Source organism: Oncorhynchus masou, chromosome 9 (genome assembly GCF_036934945.1).
Source record: "Oncorhynchus masou masou isolate Uvic2021 chromosome 9, UVic_Omas_1.1, whole genome shotgun sequence".
Classification (NCBI taxonomy): Eukaryota; Metazoa; Chordata; class Actinopteri; order Salmoniformes; family Salmonidae; genus Oncorhynchus; species Oncorhynchus masou.
In genome coordinates this window covers 87,544,182-87,568,282 of record NC_088220.1, presented here as the reverse complement: position 1 = coordinate 87,568,282, position 24,101 = coordinate 87,544,182, and the positions used below count along the sequence as shown (strand labels likewise).

Genomic DNA, 24,101 nt, shown 5'->3' with positions numbered 1-24,101 from the left:
AAGGAGAATCAGCCTGCATCCACTGCTATGTCTTGTTTGAAATATAAAATATAGTTTTTACTGTGTTGCCTAAATATGGTATGTTCTGTATGTGGCTGGATACATATTCTGTTTTGTGTCCAGATGGGATATTTAAGGAACACTTAACATTCTACTGTTCCACACATGGCAGATATTGAAAAAACTATTTGCCTTGTGCTAAACACTTAGTCAAAGTGTTGTCTATCTACTATTTAATCCACAGATCGACTTGGATCTCTTTCCTTTCTCTAAACACTGTTGAATTCTGAACAAGAGGTCATCGGAGGTCATCAGAACACAGTTCATACCGTTTATTAGGCAGTGATAATAATACACATGGTTAGCAGTTGGTGAAGCTAGCTGTGTACAGTAGTCAGTAAAATAGATCAACAAACCAAACTGTTTTAGGGAACAACACTGTTCTCATAGCATGTGACATTCATTTCAAACAAAGGCAGTTCTTTGTCCAGTACATACAAAAATCAACAGCAAAAAATATATATAATGAATCAAAAAATACATTTATTCTTTTTTGCCATGAGAGAAAGAAAAAAGTATGCGAGGAAAAATGGCAAGTTACTGTAAAACAATGGCAAGTTACTGTAAAACAATGGCACGTTACTGTAAAACTATGGCACGTTACTGTAAAACTATGGCACATTACTGTAAAACTATGGCACATTACTGTAAAACTATGGCACGTTACAGTAAAACTATGGCACGTTACAGTAAAACTATGGCATTTTACTGTAAAACTATGGCACGTTACTGTAAAACGATGGCACGTTACTGTAAAGCGATGGCACGTTACTGTAAAACTATACTATAGAAATGCTGTAATGTCCCTGGTTAGACCAGTACCCTACAGACAGACATAGAGATGACTAAACAAGCTTCATACTGTTGCTAATAGCACCAGCTGTCTATCAAATACATGTGTAGATTAGTGTACTCATATTAGTGTGTATATGAGTAGTCTGTTTATATTTGTTTAAACACTCCCTGCTAAATAGCTCCATGTAAAAGCAAGTCAAATATAGTACGGAGTAAGTCAGATACATGTATGCCGGTAATCGTATCAGTGTGTACTTAACAGTGGACTTGTCAGTCAGTGATGCCACTGTGGACCCAGTCATCCAAAGAATGTTGAGTTAAACAGTAGATGTGAGATAGTGAGGATTTATAATAATGTAATGTCGTTTCTGACATAACAACATCTGTGTGAGAATATAACATATACACATGCAAGACTTCTAGAAAGAGAATGTGTGGTTAAGGAGTTCTGCTAGTTTGGAGAAAGTAGTGTTCAGAGTGGAGTGTAGTAGAGTAGAATGTAGTAGAGTAGAATTTAGTAGAGTAGAGTAGAATGTAGTGGAGTGTAGTAGAGTAGAATGTAGTGGAGTGTAGTAGAGTAGAATGTAGTGGAGTGTAGTAGAGTAGAATGTAGTAGAGTAGAATTTAGTAGAGTAGAGTAGAATGTAGTGGAGTGTAGTAGAGTAGAATGTAGTGGAGTGTAGTAGAGTAGAATGTAGTAGAGTAGAATTTAGTAGAGTAGAGTAGAGTAGAATGTAGTAGAGTGGAGTGTAGAGTAAAGTGTAGTAGAGTGGGGTATAGTGTAGTAGAGTGTAGTAGGATAGTAGAGTGTAGAGTGTAGAGTAGAATGTAGTAGAGTAGAATGTAGTGGAGTGTAGTAGAGTAGAATGTAGTAGAGTAGAATTTAGTAGAGTAGAGTAGAATGTAGTAGAGTAGAATGTAGTAGAGTGGAGTGTAGTAGACTAGAATGTAGTAGAGTGGAGTGTAGTAGAGTAGAATGTAGTAGAGTGGAGTGTAGTGGAGTGTAGTAGAGTGGAGTGTAGTAGAGTGGAGTGGAGTATAATAGAATGTAGTAGAGTAGAATTTAGTAGAGTAGAATGTAGTAGAGTGGAGTGTAGTAGAGTAGAATGTAGTAGAGTAGAATTTAGTAGAGTGGAGTGTAGTAGACTAGAATGTAGTAGAGTAGAATGTAGTAGAGTGGAGTGTAGTAGAGTAGAATGTAGTAGAGTGTAGTGTAGAGTAAAGTGTAGTAGAGTGGGGTATAGTGTAGTAGAGTGTAGTAGGATAGTAGAGTGTAGTAGAGTAGAATGTAGTAGATTCGAGTGGAGCAGAGTAGGGTGTAGTAGAGTAGAGTGGAGTAGAGTAGAGTGTAGGAGAGTGTAGTGGAGTAGAGTGGAGTGGAGTGTAGGAGAGTGTAGTGGAGTAGAGTGGAGTGAATGAGAGTGGAGTGTAGTAGAGGAGTGTAGGAGAGTGTAGTGGAGTAGAGTGAAGGAGAGTGTAGTGGAGTAGAGTGGAGTGAAGGAGAGTGGAGTGAAGGAGAGTGGAGTGTAGTAGAGTAGAGTGTAGGAGAGTAGAGTGGAGTAGAGTAGAGTGGAGTGGAGTGAAGGAGAGTAGAGTAGAATGTAGTAGAGTAGATTGGCATAGTGCAGTAGCATATAATAGAGTAGAGTACAGTAGAGTATAGTAGATTACAATATAGTATAATAGAGTAGAGAAGTAGAGTATAATATAGTATAATAGAGTAGAGAAGTAGAGTATAATATAGTAGAGCAGTAGAGTATAAGATAGTATAATAGAGTAGAGCAGTGTGGGCCACTAGCTTTTATTTGACCTCAGCTCAGCTAAAACACATGATCCAGTAAGACTAAATTGGGGTGCATTTCAATAGCGTAAAGTATCTCCCCTTCCTCCTTTCCTTTCATTCATCTGCACTATGGGAAAGGAACCAGACTGGAGACACACTGGACTCCAGACCACAAATGACAACGGGAGGGAGGTTCGAGTCTCATCTCCGCGCCTCTGTCAAGCCTTTTCTTCCTGTCCCTCTCTCGAAGACCAGAGATGAAAAGACCAGAGGAAGCTACCTTAGACTATCGAGATGCACCCAGGGGCTTAACTTAAGACTATCGAGATGCACCCAGGGGCTTAACTTAAGACTATCGAGATGCACCCAGGGGCTTAACTTAGACTATCGAGATGCACCCAGGGGCTTAACTTAGACTATCGAGATGCACCCAGGGGCTTAACTTAGACTATCGAGATGCACCCAGGGGCTTAACTTAGACTATCGAGATGCACCCAGGGGCTTAACTTAGACTATCGAGATGCACCCAGGGGCTTAACTTAGACTATCGAGATGCACCCAGGGGCTTAACTTAGACTATCGAGATGCACCCAGGGGCTTAACTTAGACTATCGAGATGCACCCAGGGGCTTAACTTAGACTATCGAGATGCACCCAGGGGCTTAACTTAGACTATCGAGATGCACCCAGGGGCTGACAGACATAAAGACAAGGAGACAAGAGGACAACGTGGGGGGGCAGTAGCGTGTGTGTCAGCCGTCAGAGGGCTGTACTGTCAGCTCCACAGGGTGGGTTGATGTAATAGTCTCTATATATCTGATCCTTTCATTCTGCGCTTGGAAGGGGGCACCAGACGGGCGGGCAGTTCGGGGGGCAGACCATGCCCCTCTAACTTCACCTCGATCAGGTGGCTGGCCAGGGCAAACTCCTCGTCATCCAGCATGCCATCTCGGTCCACATCCGACAGCTTCCAGATCCTCCCCAGGACGGAGTTTGGCAGCCGGGTGCTCACCATCCAGTCCTTGGCCTTGGTGCCACTCAGCTTGCCCTCGTTGGGCGCCAGGTTGTAGAAGATCTCGTCGTATTTGGGCTTGTCCTTGGTCACGACCCAGGCCATCTCGCCCTCTTCCTCGCCTTCCTCCCCCCCATTTTCCACCTCTCCGAATGGGTCGTTCTCCACGAAGGGCCCGGCGCGGGTTCCCAGGAAGGCCCCCCCCTGCACCCCTGGTTGCACCCCCGCGTCAATCTCCTCCTGGCGTAGCAGGGGCATGAGCTTGGCGATGTCGGACGCCAGCAGCTCGTCCAGAGCGGCCATCAGGGACGGCTTCAGGGGCTTGAACTTAGTGAAGTCATGGATCAACAGTTGCTCCTGGATGGGAAACAGAGACCACAGCACACTAGTTAGCCGATCATCTGGCAAATATTACAGAAGGATGAACTACCAGACTTCAGCGTCGGACATTCAAACCGGAATAGAAACAAGCTAAACAGACCTGCATCTTGGCGCAGTCAGGGAAGTCCCCAGCAGAGATATGGTGCTGCAGCTGGATCTTGGAGAAGATGACAGGAAGCTGGTAGATCAGGTTCTTCTTCATTTTGTCCTTCCTGAAGGTTGGCATTTCCTTCTTTAGATAGCTGATGATGTGGGCATGCACCTGGAGGGAGAGAGATGAGGGGGGGGGGGAGAGAGAGATGTGGGGGGAAGGAGAGAGAGAGAGATGTGGGGGAAGGAGAGAGAGGGTTGGGGCAGGGAGAGAGAGAGAGGGTTGGGGGAGGGAGTGTGAGAGGGAGAGAGAGGGTTGAGGGGGAAAGGGATGTGGGGGAGGGAGAGAGAGGGGGGTGGGGGAGGGAGAGAGAGGGGGGGTGGGTGAGGGAGAGAGAGAGAGAAAGAAAGAAAGAGAGCGAAGGGTGGAGCGAGAGAATTTGAGGGGAGGGTGGAAAATATTAAATTCAGCAATGCCACTCTCTCCTCATTTTCTTCTATGAACCTAGTAAAACACCTTATTCCTCAGTAACGCGGTCTCCTAGACAGGATGTGTGTTACTGAGTTGATTATATCATACCATCTACTTCAACAGAAAGGGATGAATGAGCGACGTTGATAAGCGAGAGAAAGAGAGATCCAGATAGATATACCATTTGTTTTCTAGTTTGGTAATTACAGGGCTCATCTGTAAAAAAAAGACCTTGGTCTCAACATGACTTCCTGTCAAAATAAAGATGAAATAAAACATTTTTAAAACAATTCTAGAGAGAGAGAACCTACCCTGACCAGTCGTGCCCTCTTCACCAGGTCGTTGAGTTTCCTGAGGGCTGCGTTATGAGGAAGGTTCTGGATGTCACTAAACAGATCTTCCTCTTCCAGCTCAAACAGACGACGGTTATCAGGGACCAGCAGCGGCTCGGACCAGAACGACCCGATATACACCCTCAAGACCTCTGGAGTGTTGAACACCTGTTAATCATATCAATAATATCAATCAATTGGCTCACAAAGTGTTATACACACACCTGACTGCTTTAGGTGCGGGCTTTACGGGCTAACGCTCGTTAGCTAACATTACGGGCTAACGCTCGTTAGCTAACATTACGGGCTAACGCTCGTGAGCTAACATTACGGGTTAACGCTAGTTAGCTAACATTACGGGCTAACGCTCGTGAGCTAACATTACGGGTTAACGCTAGTTAGCTAACATTACGGGCTAACGTTAGTTAGCTAACATTACGGGCTAACGTTAGTTAGCTAACATTACGGGCTAACTTTAGTCGGCTAGCTAACTGTGCTCTGTGGAAGAAAGTTGGAGATATTGTCAACATTGAGTTGGGCCAGCGCATCGCGATATGCCCATACAGCTAATATTACAGCCTTGTTGGATTGAAGCCAGCTAACATTACGGCTAACGCTAGTTAGCTAACATTACGGGCTAACGCTAGTTAGCTAACATTACGGGCTAATGTTAGTTGGCTTGCTAACTGGCTTATAGCAGCCAAGGACGTTCGCGATCTTATTTGTTTGTGATGATTCACACCCAAGTGTCAAGGCCAACAGTTTATCTTCCGGTGACTTCAGCCATGTGAAAAACCTTCCATAGCAAAATATAGCTAGTTTTCTTTGATTGTTGCTTGCCTCTAATCTGACTGGTGTTAGCTAGCTTCTAGCGCTGTTGCTGCGCAACCTACGTGCTTTGGTCCGGTTAAAGAACTCAGATTCAGCTACAAAAAAGGAAGCACATCGTTGGTTCTTAACGGACAGAAATGATCATGTGAGAGCGATAATTAACGAAAACTGTTGCCCCTACAAACTTATTCAGTCCGAAAGGTGGCAAGTCTAATGGTCATTTTATGGACGCTGTAGTAACGGTTCTTATCGAACCGCCAAGACATTGAGCTCGGCTGGGGCAAGAAATTATATGACTTTCCTAATGCTGAAGACCCTGATAAAAATCTGTGTGGTTCTCGTTAACTACGGCTCACGGCGATAGGCGAGGAGTGTGTTGTGTATCTCCAATCAAGTTGATTTGGAACTTTTCATCTACATTGGTGGCATATTATTTTTATTTTTTATTTTTTATTTTACCTTTATTTTACTAGGCAAGTCAGTTAAGAACAAATTCTTATTTTCAATGACGGCCTAGGAACAGCGGGTTAACTGCCTGTTCAGGGGCAGAACGACAGATTTGTACCTTGTCAGCTCGGGGATTCGAACTTGCAACCTTCCGGTTACTAGTCCAACGCTCTAACCACAAGGCTACCCTGATGGTAGGGAGATTTGAATTTACCAATGAACTTCAACCAATGAGCTTCAACCAATGCATATCACCCCCCACAATAATATTTATTTTCTAGTAATTGTTTATTGTTTCACTGGCTGTAGTATGACAACATTTCCCTTGGCGATGAGTAAAGGTCTCTCCTCTCACCTTGCCCAGAGACCACATTAGAGCTCCGTAGATCCTCATCAGCTGTTGTGTTCCCACCATGTCAGCCTTGTTCAGGACGACGCGCAGTTTGTCCTCGTTACCACGCAGCGCTCCGATGGCCTCGGAGAACTCATCACTGATCTCCAACTTGTGGGCGTCGAACAGGAGGATGATACGGTCAACGCGCTCCGCAAACCAACGTAGCACCGCTGGGAAGTCATAGCCTGAGAGAGGGTTAGGGGTCAGAGGTCAGGGGAGAGACGGGACACGAGGGGTCTGTCAGAGTATTAATAGTGAAACAGTGAAAAGGAGATGAGGGTGTTACATTTCTAGATTTGCAACACGCTGAGCACAAAACACATGCTTAACAGGTCTCTCTTGGAAAAGATGTTATCTCAATGAGAAAAACAGGATAAATAAAAGTTCATAAAGACATGTTGAAGCACTCCCATATAGTTGGTTTTAGAGCACACACACAGAGGAGAGGGGAGGAGAATAGGGCAACACAGACCCTTCACATCTCTCTTTCCTCTCTCTTCTGTCTCTTTCTCTGATCGGTCCTCTCTTTTCTCTTCTTCCTCTCTCTCTCTCTAATCGGTCCTCTCTTTTCTATCTCTGATCGGTCCTCTCTTTTCTCTTCTTCCTCTCTCTCTAATCGGTCCTCTCTTTTCTGTCTCTGACGAGTCCTCTCTTTTCTCTCTCTCTTTCTCTGATGAGTACTTCGTTCCTCACATTCCTCTAACTGATACAGTTTCCTCTCCAGTATCTGCCATACATGCGTTACGATGTGACTCCAACAGGACCTTGAGCAGAAAGCTCTCCTCACTGATAGGTTGGAATGTAATAAGGTCATAACACTGGAGGCATTGACCTGCCCTCATATTTTCCACAAGGCTTCGCCTCTTCTGTTGTTCCACCGTCATCATACTTAATGTTGTTATAGTTACTCATGCCCCATGAACGGTGACACGGTATTAGGATGGAAAGGGAGGGAATTTAAGGAGTGAGAGACAGATTCACGAGGCTTCACGCTCAAAACCTCTGTCCTGTATTTATCTTTGTGTGCTCCTTACAAGACGTGGTGGAGGAATCTGAAAGAACTCATCCAGGGTCCCTCTGTATCCTCGTCCCCTGTATCCTCGTCACCCTGTATCCTCGTCCCCACTGTATCCTCGTCCCCACTGTATCCTCGTCCCCACTGTATCCTCGTTCCACTGTATCCTCGTCCCCACTGTATCCTCGTCCCACTGTATCCTCGTCCCCCTGTATCCTCGTCCCCCTGTATCCTCGTCCCCACTGTATCCTCTTCCCCACTGTATCTTCGTCCCCACTTTATCCTCGTCAACCTGTATCCTCGTCCCCACTGTATCCTCGTTCCACTGTATCCTCGTCCCCACTGTATCCTCGCCCCCACTGTATCCTCGTCCCCACTGTATCCTCTTCCCCACTGTATCCTCTTCCCCACTGTATCCTCGTCACCCTGTATCCTCTCCCCCTGTATCCTCGCCCCCGTATCCTCGTCACCCTGTATCCTCGTCCCCACTGTATCCTCTTCCCCACTGTATCTTCGTCCCCACTTTATCCTCGTCAACCTGTATCCTCGTCCCCACTGTATCCTCGTCCCCACTGTATCTTCGTCCCCACTGTATCCTTTTCCCCACTGTATCCTCGTCCCCATGTATCCTCGTCCCCCAGTATCTTCATCCCCCTGTATCCTCGTCACCCTGTATCTTCATCACCCTGTATCCTCGTCACCCTGTTTCCTTGTCTACTTGTATCCTTATCTCCTTGGGGTGTCCAATCAAAAACGCATCTTTTGACAATTTGGGTTAATTGTGTAGATACTCCTCTAAGAAAACCAATTCTCCAACCCTCATGTCTCAGTCATAATCTGTTCAAAGCTTATTGTAGTTTTTACCCTTGTAGGATGGCCAAATCAATGGAGGCCAAACTGGTTGAATCAACGTTGTTTCCACTTCATTTCAACCAAAAACATTAATGTGATGACATTGAATCAATATTGTTTCCACGTCATTTCAACCAAAAACAATATGATAACGTTGAATCAACGTGGAAAACTGATTAGATTTGCAAAAAGTCATAATTGTAAAAGGCATTTAGTCTTTTATTTACCCAAATTCAACCTAAATCCATTGATATGGTGACATTTGTTGTTGATTTCACGTTAGTTGGTTAGTTGACAACTCAACCAAATGTAAATCAAAACCAGACGTTGAACTGATGTCTGTGCCCAGTGGGTTGCGTCAGCGAGGCTGGATGCTGTGAGAGAATGAAGGCTAACTGACAGACTCACTGTCCAACTCTCATCTTTCTTCTCATATCCAGAGGACAAAAAAACAACAGAGGTGAGATCGATTTTCAGACATGACGTAGTATTTTCATATTTTAGTATCTTTAGTTTTAAGTTCTTTAATATTTTCAAATTCCTGTTATTTTTCAAAGATTTCTCAGAAAAACATGCGTATCTGTGAAACTTCAACGGAGCTTTTAACATTTAATTGGGCTTGTGTCATGTTCATTTTGTTTTTTACAACCCGCGGAAACAGCTTTGCAGAAGACCACCCCAACATGTGAAATCCTCAAAAGTTGCGGCAAGAAGTGGCACAGCTATGTCAGAGATCGCTGCTTATTATTGAATGTAATAAGGTTAGGAAATCCGACTTCCCAGATATGTTAATGATATGGTAGAGAAAGAACGATTCAGAACATAAATAATCATATTTGTCTTGGTAAAATCTCTTCTATAACATAAGGCAGTTCAATTTCATCACCAAAGCATGTTTTCACCCACACACTACCCTATATCCTTGTCACCTTATTTCCTTGTCTCCTTGTCACCCTATATCCTTGTCACCTATGCCCTTGTCTCCTTGTCACCCAATATCCTAGTCACCCAATATCCTAGTCACCCAATATCCTAGTCACCCTATATCCTAGTCACCCTATATCCTAGTCACCCTATATCCTAGTCACCCAATATCCTAGTCACCCAATATCCTAGTCACCCTATATCCTAGTCACCCTATATCCTAGTCACCCAATATCCTAGTCACCCTATATCCTAGTCACCCTATATCCTAGTCACCCAATATCCTAGTCACCCAATATCCTAGTCACCCTATATCCTAGTCACCCTATATCCTAGTCACCCTATATCCTAGTCACCCTATATCCTAGTCACCCTATATCCTAGTCACCCTATATCCTAGTCACCCTATATCCTAGTCACCCTATATCCTAGTCACCCTATATCCTAGTCACCCTATATCCTAGTCTCCTTGCCTCAGTGCATGGAGGTCGGTCACATCGGTTAGCCAGGTCAGGAGGGAGGAAGTAGTTGTTTTAGCTGACCATGACAGATGAGGGACCAGACCAGACCAGGTGTGTCCGTGACCCCCTACCTCCTCCTCTCCTTGTCCTGTCCACTCCCCCCTACCTCCTCCTCTCCTTGTCCTGTCCACTCCCCCTACCTCCTCCTCTCCTTGTCCTGTCCACTCCCCCCTACCTCCTCCTCTCCTTGTCCTGTCCACTCCCCCCTACCTCCTCCTCTCCTTGTATTTTCCACTCCCCCTACCTCCTCCTCTCCTTGTCTTGTCCACTCCCCCCTACCTCCTCCTCTCCTTGTCTTGTCCACTCCCCCCAACCTCCACCTCTTCTTACCTCGGCTCACCCTCTGCTTCGCTCCTGACAGGATCCCCGGTGTGTCGATGATGCTGATGCTCTCCAGGACCTGATTGGGCAGCTGGGCACACTGGAACCTATCACGCAACAGCAGAGAAGGGGGAGGGACATGACAACAGTCATACAGGGCCTTGCAAAAGTATTCACCCCCTTGGCGTTTTTCCTATTCCGTTGCTTTACAACCTGTAATTTAAATGGATGTTTATTTTGGATTTCATGTAATGGACAAACATAATATTCCAAATTGAAATTTAAAAAATTACTTGTTTAAAAAAAAATGAAAAAATGAAAAGTATGTATCCACCCCTTTGCTATGAAGCCCCTAAATAAGATCTGGTGCAACCAATTACCTTCAGAAGTCACATAATTAGTTACATTTATTTATTCAATTTTATTTGACCTTTATTTAACCAGGCAAGTCAGTTAAGAACAAATTCTTATTTTCAATGACGGCCTAGGAACAGTGGGTTAACTGCCTGTTCAGGGGCAGAATGACAGATTTGTACCGTGTCAGCTCGGGGGTTTGAACTTACAACCTTCCAGTTACTAGTCCAACGCTCTAACCACTAGGCTACCCTGCCAACCCAAATAAAGTCCACCTGTGTGCATCTAAGTGTCACATGATCTGTCACTTGATCTCAGTATATAGACACCTGTTCTGAAAGGCCCCAGAGTCTGCAACACCACTAAGCAAGAAGCACCACCAAGCAAGCGGCACAATGAAGACCAAGGAGCTCTCCAAACAGGTCTGGGACGAAGTTGTGGAGAAGTACAAATCAGGGTTGGGTTATAAAAAAATATTTGAAACTTTGAACATCCCACGGAGCACCATTAAATCCATTATCAATAAATGGAAAGAATATGGCACCACAACAAACCTGCCAAGAGAGGGCCGCCCACCAAAACTCACAGACCAGTCAAAGAGAGCATTAATCAGAGAGGCAACAAAGAGACCAAAGATAACCCTGAAGGAGCTGCAAAGGTCCACAGCAGAGATTGGAGTATCTGTCCATAGGACCACTTTAAGCTGTACACTCCACAGAGCTTTAGGGAAGACTGGCAAGAAAAAAGCCATTGCTTAAAGAAAAAAATATGCAAACACATTTGGTGTTCGTCAAAAAGTATGTACTACTCTGGTCAGATGAGACTAAAATTTAGATTTTTGTCCATCAAGAAAAACAATGTCTGGCACAAACCCAACACCTCACCTCACCCCGAAACCCCATCCCCACAGTGAATTATGGTGTTGGAAGCATCATGCTGTGGGGATGTTTTTCATCTGCAGGGACTGATCAAAATTGAATAAATTATGGATGGTGCTAAATACAGGGAAATTCTTGAGGGAAACCTGTTTCACTCATCCAGAGATTTGAGACTGGGATGGAGGTTCACCTTCCAGCAGGACAATGGCCCTAAGCATACTGCTAAAGCAACCCTAGAGTGGTTTAAGGGGAAACATTTAAATGTCTTGGTATGGCATAGTCAAAGCCCAGACCTCCAATCCAATTGAGAATCTGTGGTATGACTTAAAGATTGCTGTACACCAGCAGAACCCATCCAACTTGAAGGAGCTGGAACAGTTTTGCCTTGAAGAATGGGCAGACATCCCAGTGGCTAGATGTGCCAATCTTATAGAGACATACCCCAAGAGACTTGCAGCTGTAATTGCTGCAAAAGCTGGCTCTCCAAAGTGTTGAGGGAAGTGAATAGCTATGCACACTCAAGTTTTCTGTTTTTTTTTGTCTTGTTTGTTACATTTCTTGTTTGTTACACAATAAAACATATTTTGCATCTTTAAAGTGGTAGGCATGTTGTGAAAATCAAATTATAGATTTCGTGGGGTTTATATTTTAATTCCAGGTTTTAAGGCAACAATGAATACATTGGGTGAATACTTTGACCAGCCACTGTAAAACAATAACATAACACCATAAAACAATAACATAACACCATAAAACAATAACATAACACCATAACACAATAACATAACACCATAAAACAATAACATAACACCATAACACAATAACATAACACCATAAAACAATAACATAACACCATAACACAATAACATAACACCATAAAACAATAACATAACACCATAACACAATAACATAACACCATAAAACAATAACATAACACCATAAAACAATAACATAACACCATAACACAATAACATAACACCATAAAACAATAACATAACACCATAACACCATAAAACAATAACATAACACCATAACACCATAACATAACACCATAAAACAATAACATAACACAATAACATAACACCATAAAACAATAACATAACACCATAACATAACATGGAACAGTTAGAGGAGCATCTAGCATCTATAAATTACCAACAGGTTCTCCTCAGGTCAGGGCAGCTTTCCAAACATTCCACTAAATGCCCCTCCCCCTCCCCGTCCACCACTCCATCAGTTAAAAGCAATGGAATGAATGTAGATAATGGAGGATGCTGAGCGATTAACCTCCCCCCAAAAAAATAAATACATGTCTGAGCTTAATGCACAGCTTCTCTAAAAATACATCAGATCAAAGGCTGAACTGTGTGATGTAGTAGGGAGTTGTAGTTTCCAACAGGTCAATAATCTACATAGTTTAGCGCAGAAAACGTGGTATATTAACTACAATGACCATAATTCATTGTGCGCCTATATGTCCGGTCTGTGTGGGGCACGGAGACGAGAGAGAAAAATGGAGAAGGTGCGATGGAGAGGGATACAGAGCAGTTATATAAAACTAAAGTAATACATTATATATATATACCATATTATATTAGTTGTAATATAGTATATATATATATACTATATTACAACTAATATAGTATATATATATATATATATATATATATAACTAATGTTATATATGTAACTAATATTTTTTTATTTAACCTTTATTTAACCAGGTAGGCTAGTTGAGAACAAGTTCTCATTTACAACTGCAATAAATATAAACAGTATGGGGATGAGGTAGGTAAAATTGGGTGGGCTATTTACCGATAGACTATGTACAGCTGCAGTGATCGGTTAGCTGCTCAGATAGCAGATGTTTGAAGTTGGTCTCCAACTAGTGTAATATATTATATATATAAAACTAATGTAGTATAAAACTAATGTAATATATTATATATAAAACTAATATATATATATATATATATATATATATAGTAGTATAGATAGTAATATATATATATATATATAGTAGTATATATACACACCGCTCAAAAAAATAAAGGGAACACTTAAACAACACAATGTAACTCCAAGTCAATCACACTCTGTGAAATCAAACTGTCCACTTAGGAAGCAACACTGATTGACAATAAATTGCACATGCTGTTGTGCAAATGGAATAGACAACAGGTGGAAATTATAGGCAATTAGCAAGACACCCCCAATAAAGGAGTGGTTCTGCAGGTAGGGACCACAGACCACTTCTCAGTTCCTATGCTTCCTGGCTGATGTTTTGGTCACTTTTGAATGCTGGCGGTGCTTTCACTCTAGTGGTAGCATGAGACGGAGTCTACAACCCACACAAGTGGCTCAGGGAGTGCAGCTCATCCAGGATGGCACATCAATGTGAGCTGTGGCAAGAAGGTTTGCTGTGTCTGTCAGCGTAGTGTCCAGAGTATGGAGGCGCTACCAGGAGACAGGCCAGTACATCAGGAGATGTGGAGGAGGCCGTAGGAGGGCAACAACCCAGCAGCAGGACCGCTCCCTCCGCCTTTGTGCAAGGAGCACTGCCAGAGCCCTGCAAAATGACCTCCAGCAGGCCACAAATGTGCATGTTTCTGCTCAAACGGTCAGAAACAGACTCCATGAGGGTGGTATGAGGGCCCGACGTCCACATGTGGGGGTTGTGCTTACAGCCCAACACCGTGCAGGACGTTTGGCATTTGCCAGAGAACATCAAGATTGGCAAATTCGCCACTGGCGCCTTGTGCTCTTCACAGATGAAAGCAGGTTCACACTGAGCACATGTGACAGACGTGACAGAGTCTGGAGACGCCGTGGAGAACGTTCTGCTGCCTGCAACATCCTCCAGCATGACCAGTTTGGCGGTGGGTCAGTCATGGTGTGGGGTGGGGTGGCATTTCTTTGGGGGGCCGCACAGCCCTCCATGTGCTCGCCAGAGGTAGCCTGACTGCCATTAGTTACCGAGATGAGATCCTCAGACCCCTTGTGAGACCATATGCTGGTGGGCCCTGGGTTCCTCCTAATGCAAGACAATGCTTGACCTCATGTGGCTGGAGTTTGTCAGCAGTTCCTGCAAGAGGAAGGCATTGATGCTATGGACTGGCCCACCCGTTCCCCAGACCTGAATCCAATTGGGCACATCTGGGACATCATGTCTCGCTCCATCAACCAACGCCACGTTGCACCACAGACTGTCCAGGAGTTGGTGGATGCTTTAGTCCAGGTCTGGGAGGAGATCCCTCAGGAGACCATCCGTCACCTCATCAGGAGCATGCCCAGGCGTTGTAGGGAGGTCATACAAGCACGGAGGCCACACACACTACTGGACATTACATCAAAGTTGGATCAGCCTGTAGTGTGGGTTTCCACTTTAATTTTGAGTGTGACTCCAAATCCAGACCTCCATGGGTTGATAAATTCGATTTCCATTGATAATTTTTGTGTGATTTTGTTGTCAGCACAAACTATGTAAAGAAAAGAGTATTTAATAAGAACATTTCATTCATTCAGATCAAGGATGTGTTATTTTAGTGTTCCCTTTATTTTTTTGAGCAGTGTATATATATATATATATATATATATATATATATAAAACTTGTGTATTATATTATATATAAAACTAATGCAATATATTATATATAAAACTAATGTATTATATTATATATAAAACTAATGTAATATATACACAACAACTGAAATGTGTTATTAAAGTAATGGGATAAATGATGGTTGATAAATGATAAACAGTCATGGACAGTTACTGCCATCATGGGACTTTCATTGTTTTATTATGTGTTACAGCATTTAACCCACAATGCAATGCAATTCATGTTTTTTTATTGTGTGTCTAAAAACATAATCACAACCGAAATCTTTAACCATGATAATAATAATTTTAAAAAATAAAGCACTAATCTCTCTGCACACAAGGTAACAGCTAAAGGCGATCTAGGAGCCAGATCATGAGTTGAGAGCTGGACTCATTGTGCTACTGTGCCGGACTACTCCCTTCCCAGGACCCATTGTGTTGAAGCAGGACTCTCAATGCTCTGGGCTTCCTGAAGGAAAACGGTCTCCAGTGTCATAGCCTCAACAATATGACCTGCTAATGATCGTTAACAACAACACCGCTACTTCCTGATTCAGATGGCTTTAACCAGGGCTTCACCAGACAGGAAGGACCGACGCACACACACCCCACCAAGGAGGGGGGGAGAGAGAGAGAGAGCGTGAGAGAGAGAGAGCGAGAGAGAGAAATAGAGAGAAAGAGAGACCATTCCTTGGATCTTTGTCATTTGTGCGTCAGAACGTTGTGGTAGCTAGATCTAGCCTGATGGTTATGCTTAGGATTTTTGGAGTGTAGGCTGGTCCCAGATCTGTGCCTAAAGGTTACATCTACTGTATCTTTTCTACCCATAATTGTAGTGTTCGACTCCTACAGTTGTTGTGGCTTCAGTATTACAGCAAACCATGTTCCATAAACAGTAAGGCCAGCTCGCCTCAATAGAAGGAAATCCCGTGAAAAAGGGTATCCCAGACAACAGGATAAACACATCAGAGCAGTGGAAAATAGCTCAGGGTGATTCAGCCCAGCCAGTCTGCTCTGTTTTACCCTGGCCCTGCCGTGTCTGTGACATCATCTGTTAGTTAGTCCTGCATGGCTGTGGCTCTTTGGGGCCCTCGAACCATGCCTTTGAACTGGAGCACATAGCAGCTCATATCTGAGTGCACTACCTCTCCCCCACCCTCTCCCTCTCTACAGAGATATCACTCCCTTTCTCCATTTTTCCACAAATAAGGCAAGTCCCTCCCAGCTCTGAAATTTGGCACGGACACTTGAAATTCCACACAGAGCAAAAGAAAAAAAAGCTAACACACTTCTTTCTCTCCCCTCCTCCAACCCCCGCCCTTCAGACAGGCCATTCTAGAACATTCTAAAACACGACGTCGTGCATTCTGGATTCCGCCTCTGTACTCACCTGTTGAGGAAGGTGTTTCCGAAGGGGTTGAGCTTGCGAAAAGGTTTGTTGGGGTCAACGATGAGAGCGTTGCCCGGGATCACCCCTTCTACCTCACCGTGCATGATGGCTGTGAAACTGTCGGTGGTGGGCTCTGGGCCTATCCTGCTTCCTGGGATATCCTGCTCCAACAGATACCTGTTACACACAACAACAGGTCACCAGGTCAGATACCTGTTACACACAACAACGGGTCAGATACCTGTTACACACAACAACAGGTCAGATACCTGTTACACACAACAACAGGTCAGATACCTGTTACACACAACAACAGGTCAGATACCTGTTACACACAACAACGGGTCAGATACCTGTTACACACAACAACGGGTCAGATACCTGTTACACACAACAACGGGTCAGATACCTGTTACACACAACAACGGGTCAGATACCTGTTACACACAACAACGGGTCAGATACCTGTTACACACAACAACGGGTCAGATACCTGTTACACACAACAACGGGTCAGATACCTGTTACACACAACAACAGGTCAGATACCTGTTACACACAACAACGGGTCACCAGGTCAGATACCTGTTACACACAACAACAGGTCACCAGGTCAGATACCTGTTACACACAACAACGGGTCACCAGGTCAGATACCTGTTACACACAACAACGGGTCAGATACCTGTTACACACAACAACGGGTCAGATACCTGTTACACACAACAACGGGTCAGATACCTGTTACACACAACAACGGGTCAGATACCTGTTACACACAACAACAGGTCAGATACCTGTTACACACAACAACGGGTCAGATACCTGTTACACACAACAACGGGTCAGATACCTGTTACACACAACAACGGGCCAGATACCTGTTACACACAACAACAGGTCAGATACCTGTTACACACAACAACGGGTCAGATACCTGTTACACACACAACAACAGGTCAGATACCTGTTACACACAACAACGGGTCAGATACCTGTTACACACAACAACAGGTCAGATACCTGTTACACACAACAACAGGTCAGATACCTGTTACACACAACAACAGGTCAGATACCTGTTACACACAACAACGGGTCAGATACCTGTTACACACAACAACGGGTCACCAGGTCAGATACCTGTTACACACAACAACGGGTCAGATACCTGTTACACACAACAACAGGTCAGATACCTGTTACACACAACAACGGGTCAGATACCTGTTACACACAACAACAGGTCAGATACCTGTTACACACAACAACAGGTCAGATACCTGTTACACACAACAACAGGTCACCAGGTCAGATACCTGTTACACACAACAACAGGTCAGATACCTGTTACACACAACAACAGGTCAGATACCTGTTACACACAACAACGGGTCAGATACCTGTTACACACAACAACGGGTCACCAGGTCAGATACCTGTTACACACAACAACAGGTCACCAGGTCAGATACCTGTTACACACAACAACAGGTCAGATACCTGTTACACACAACAACAGGTCAGATACCTGTTACACACAACAACGGGTCAGATACCTGTTACACACAACAACAGGTCAGATACCTGTTACACACAACAACGGGTCAGATACCTGTTACACACAACAACAGGTCAGATACCTGTTACACACAACAACAGGTCAGATACCTGTTACACACAACAACAGGTCACCAGGTCAGATACCTGTTACACACAACAACAGGTCAGATACCTGTTACACACAACAACAGGTCAGATACCTGTTACACACAACAACGGGTCAGATACCTGTTACACACAACAACGGGTCACCAGGTCAGATACCTGTTACACACAACAACGGGTCAGATACCTGTTACACACAACAACAGGTCAGATACCTGTTACACACAACAACAGGTCAGATACCTGTTACACACAACAACAGGTCAGATACCTGTTACACACAACAACGGGTCACCAGGTCAGATACCTGTTACACACAACAACGGGTCACCAGGTCAGATACCTGTTACACACAACAACAGGTCAGATACCTGTTACACACAACAACGGGTCAGATACCTGTTACACACAACACCAGGTCAGATACCTGTTACACACAACAACAGGTCAGATACCTGTTACACACAACAACAGGTCAGATACCTGTTACACACAACAACAGGTCAGATACCTGTTACACACAACAACAGGTCAGATACCTGTTACACACAACAACAGGTCAGATACCTGTTACACACAACAACAGGTCAGATACCTGTTACACACAACAACAGGTCAGATACCTGTTACACACAACAACGGGTCACCAGGTCAGATACCTGTTACACACAACAACGGGTCAGATACCTGTTACACACAACAACAGGTCAGATACCTGTTACACACAACAACGGGTCAGATACCTGTTACACACAACAACGGGTCAGATACCTGTTACACACAACAACGGGTCAGATACCTGTTACACACAACAACAGGTCAGATACCTGTTACACACAACAACGGGTCAGATACCTGTTACACACAACAACAGGTCAGATACCTGTTACACACAACAACGGGTCACCAGGTCAGATACCTGTTACACACAACAACAGGTCACCAGGTCAGATACCTGTTACACACAACAACGGGTCAGATACCTGTTACACACAACAACAGGTCAGATACCTGTTACACACAACAACGGGTCAGATACCTGTTACACACAACAACGGGTCAGATACCTGTTACACACAACAACGGGTCACCAGGTCAGATACCTGTTACACACAACAACGGGTCAGATACCTGTTACACACAACAACAGGTCACCAGGTCAGATACATGTTACACACAACAACGGGTCACCAGGTCAGATACCTGTTACACACAACAACGGGTCAGATACCTGTTACACACAACAACAGGTCACCAGGTCAGATACATGTTACACACAACAACAGGTCACCAGGTCAGATACCTGTTACACACAACAACGGGTCAGATACCTGTTACACACAACAACGGGTCACCAGGTCAGATACCTGTTACACACAACAACAGGTCACCAGGTCAGATACCTGTTACACACAACAACAGGTCACCAGGTCAGATACATGTTACACACAACAACAGGTCACCAGGTCAGATACCTGTTACACACAACAACAGGTCACCAGGTCAGATACCTGTTACACACAACAACGGGTCAGATACCTGTTACACACAACAACAGGTCACCAGGTCAGATACCTGTTACACACAACAACAGGTCACCAGGTCAGATACCTGTTACACACAACAACGGGTCAGATACCTGTTACACACAACAACAGGTCAGATACCTGTTACACACAACAACGGGTCACCAGGTCAGATACCTGTTACACACAACAACGGGTCACCAGGTCAGATACCTGTTACACACAACAACGGGTCAGATACCTGTTACACACAACAACGGGTCACCAGGTCAGATACCTGTTACACACAACAACAGGTCAACAGGTTAGATACCTGTTACACACAACAACGGGTCACCAGGTCAGATACCTGTTACACACAACAACGGGTCACCAGGTCAGATACCTGTTACACACAACAACGGGTCACCAGGTCAGTTACCTGTTACACACAACAACAGGTCAGATACCTGTTACACACAACAACAGGTCACGACAAAATGTGGATAAAGTCAATGGGTGTGAATACTCTCTGAAGGCACTGAATATAAACCTTACTGTGTATAATATCTTACTGTGTATAAACCTTCCTGTATATAATATCTTACTGTGTATAATATCTTACTGTATATAATATCTTACTGTATATAATATCTTACTGTGTATAAACCTTACTGTATATAATATCTTACTGTATATAAACCTTACTGTATATAATATCTTACTGTGTATAATATCTTACTGTGTATAAACCTTACTGTATATAATATCTTACTGTGTATAAACCTTACTGTATATAATATCTTACTGTGTATAAACCTTACTGTATATAATATCTTACTGTATATAAACCTTACTGTATATAATATCTTACTGTGTATAATATCTTACTGTGTATAAACCTTACTGTATATAATATCTTACTGTGTATAAACCTTACTGTATATAATATCTTACTGTGTATAAACCTTACTGTATATAATATCTTACTGTGTATAATATCTTACTGTATATAATATCTTACTGTATATAATATCTTACTGTGTATAAACCTTACTGTATATAATATCTTACTGTATATAATATCTTACTGTGTATAAACCTTACTGTATATAATATCTTACTGTATATAATATCTTACTGTATATAATATCTTACTGTATATAATATCTTACTGTATATAAACCTTACTGTGTATAATATCTTACTGTATATAATATCTTACTGTATATAAACCTTACTGTATATAATATCTTACTGTATATAATATCTTACTGTGTATAAACCTTACTGTATATAATATCTTACTGTATATAATATCTTACTGTGTATAAACCTTACTGTATATAATATCTTACTGTATATAATATCTTACTGTATATAATATCTTACTGTATATAATATCTTACTGTATATAAACCTTACTGTGTATAATATCTTACTGTATATAATATCTTACTGTATATAAACCTTACTGTGTATAATATCTTACTGTATATAAACCTTACTGTATATAATATCTTACTGTGTATAATATCTTACTGTGTATAATATCTTACTGTGTATAATATCTTACTGTATATAATATCTTACTGTATATAATATCTTACTGTGTATAATATCTTACTGTATATAATATCTTACTGTGTATAATATCTTACTGTGTATAATATCTTACTGTATATAATATCTTACTGTATATAATATCTTACTGTATATAAACCTTACTGTATATAATATCTTACTGTATATAATATCTTACTGTGTATAAACCTTACTGTGTATAATATCTTACTGTATATATAATATCTTACTGTATATAATATCTTACTGTATAAACATCTTACTGTATATAATATCTTACTGTATATAATATCTTACTGTGTATAAACATCTTACTGTATATAATATCTTACTGTATATAATATCTTACTGTATATAATATCTTACTGTATATAATATCTTACTGTGTATAATATCTTACTGTGTATAAACCTTACTGTATATAATATCTTACTGTATATAATATCTTACTGTATATAATATCTTACTGTATATAATATCTTACTGTATATAATATCTTACTGTATATAAACCTTACTGTGTATAATATCTTACTGTATATAATATCTTACTGTGTATAAACCTTACTGTGTATAATATCTTACTGTGTATAATATCTTACTGTGTATAATATCTTACTGTGTATAATATCTTACTGTGTATAATATCTTACTGTGTATAATATCTTGCTGTGTATAATATCTTACTTGATGAATGTAGTCTTGCCAGTGGAGTACTGCCCCACCACCAGCACCATGGGTTTGTTGTCAAAGTCTGCGTCCTCCAGAGAGGGGGAGTGGAAGTCATGGAAACCGTAGTACTGCTCCAGGGGGAGGAGCTTCTGACGGTACAGAGACTTCAGCCCCTCTGTTACCGTCCTGATCACCTCAGGAGTCTTCTTCACATCCTTACGGCCCCAACGAGACATCCTGATTGGCTGACTGGCTGAATGATTGGCTGATTGGTTGATTGTTGTCCTTCAAGAGGAAATGATCTACCTTTGAGGAATGTGAGGGAGTTCTGTAAACTACCTGTGTCTGTGTTTCTTGAAGGTGAACCTGGGAGCGTTTTCAGGTGTTTCCTGTGTTTTAATGTGAACTCTTCTCCTCTGAGACCTCTTCGTCAGCCGGGCCTCTTCGAGGATGGTACTGGATGTTACTGTACGGTCTGTTTTATGTCGTTAAAGCTCTGGTCTGACGTCTTCCCTCTCCTATCAGTCACCACTCTGACTCCTTCAAAAGACTTCTGTGGAAAAAAAAGAAAACCAGCAATGAAACGTAAATTCTAAACATGTCTCTGGAAAGACACGAACACAACGCTGCAAAAGAAAACCAGCAATGAAACGTAAATTCTAAACATGTCTCTGGAAAGACACGAACACAACGCTGCAAAAGAAAACCAGCAATGAAACGTAAATTCTAAACATGTCTCTGGAAAGACACGAACACAACGCTGCAAAAGAAAACCGCCAATGAATTGTCAACATGTTCTAGTGCCATTTTGTAGTGACAGGGGACTCAGAACACTCTACATACACAGAACACACAGCTAGATGTATAGGGACCTAGCATAGAACAGCTGTGATACTCAACAATAGGTCAGTGGGATTTCAGGTCTATGCATACAATTCTGTCTGCAACATTATGAATATTACACCCAACTGAACACTGCCTGCCTGTCTGTCTGTCTGCGTGTCTGTCTGTCTGTGTGCCTGTCTGTCTGTCTGTGTGCCTGTCTGTCTGTCTACCTGTCTGCCTGTCTGTCTGTCTGTCTGTCTACCTGTCTGCTGTCTGTCTCTCTGGTATGTCTATAGTATTCTCTGGTATGTCTGTAGTATTCTCTGGTATGTCTATAGTATTCTCTGGTATGTCTGTAGTATTCTCTGGTATGTCTGTAGTATTCTCTCTGGTATGTCTGTAGTATTCTCTCTGGTATGTCTGTAGTATTATCTCTGGTATGTCTGTAGTATTCTCTCTGGTATGTCTGTAGTATTCTCTCTGGTATGTCTGTAGTATTCTCTCTGGTATGTCTGTAGTATTCTCTCTGGTATGTCTATAGTATTCTCTCTGGTATGTATATAGTATTCTCTCTGGTATGTATATAGTATTCTCTCTGGTATGTCTGTAGTATTCTCTCTGGTATGTCTGTAGTATTCTCTCTGGTATGTCTGTAGTATTCTCTCTGGTATGTCTGTAGTATTCTCTCTGGTATGTCTGTAGTATTCTCTCTGGTATGTCTGTAGTATTCTCTCTGGTATGTCTATAGTATTTTCTCTGGTATGTCTGTAGTATTCTCTCTGGTATGTCTATAGTATTCTCTCTGGTATGTCTGTAGTATTCTCTCTGGTATGTCTATAGTATTCTCTCTGGTATGTATATAGTATTCTCTCTGGTATGTATATAGTATTCTCTCTGGTATGTCTGTAGTATTCTCTCTGGTATGTCTGTAGTATTCTCTCTGGTATGTCTGTAGTATTCTCTCTGGTATGTCTATAGTATTCTCTCTGGTATGTCTGTAGTATTCTCTCTGGTATGTCTGTAGTATTCTCTCTGGTATGTCTGTAGTATTTTCTCTGGTATGTCTGTAGTATTCTCTCTGGTATGTCTGTAGTATTCTCTCTGGTATGTCTGTAGTATTCTCTCTGGTATGTCTATAGTATTCTCTCTGGTATGTCTATAGTATTCTCTCTGGTATGTCTATAGTATTCTCTCTGGTATGTCTATAGTATTCTCTCTGGTATGTCTATAGTATTCTCTCTGGTATGTCTATAGTATTCTCTCTGGTATGTCTATAGTATTCTCTCTGGTATGTCTATGGTATTCTCTCTGGTATGTATAAGGTATTCTCTCTGGTATGTCTAAGGTATTCTCTCTGGTATGTCTATAGTATTCTCTCTGGTATGTCTATAG

General features: G+C 42.3%; 1 protein-coding gene across 1 annotated transcript in view; it reads right to left on the bottom strand.

Annotated features, from left to right (window-relative positions):
* Positions 1-317: 317 nt before the first annotated feature.
* Positions 318-24,101, bottom strand: part of ehd2b (EH-domain containing 2b) — a 37,791-nt gene continuing 14,007 nt past the window's right edge. The window contains exons 2-8 of the mRNA XM_064975380.1: positions 21,900-22,437; positions 16,457-16,633; positions 10,240-10,337; positions 6,559-6,782; positions 4,905-5,093; positions 4,132-4,293; positions 318-4,007 (exon numbers count right to left, since the gene is read on the bottom strand). Coding sequence (XP_064831452.1) covers positions 3,447-4,007; positions 4,132-4,293; positions 4,905-5,093; positions 6,559-6,782; positions 10,240-10,337; positions 16,457-16,633; positions 21,900-22,120 — 1,632 coding nt within the window. The 5' untranslated portion in view covers positions 22,121-22,437 and the 3' untranslated portion in view covers positions 318-3,446. The remainder of the gene's footprint in view (positions 4,008-4,131; positions 4,294-4,904; positions 5,094-6,558; positions 6,783-10,239; positions 10,338-16,456; positions 16,634-21,899; positions 22,438-24,101) is intronic.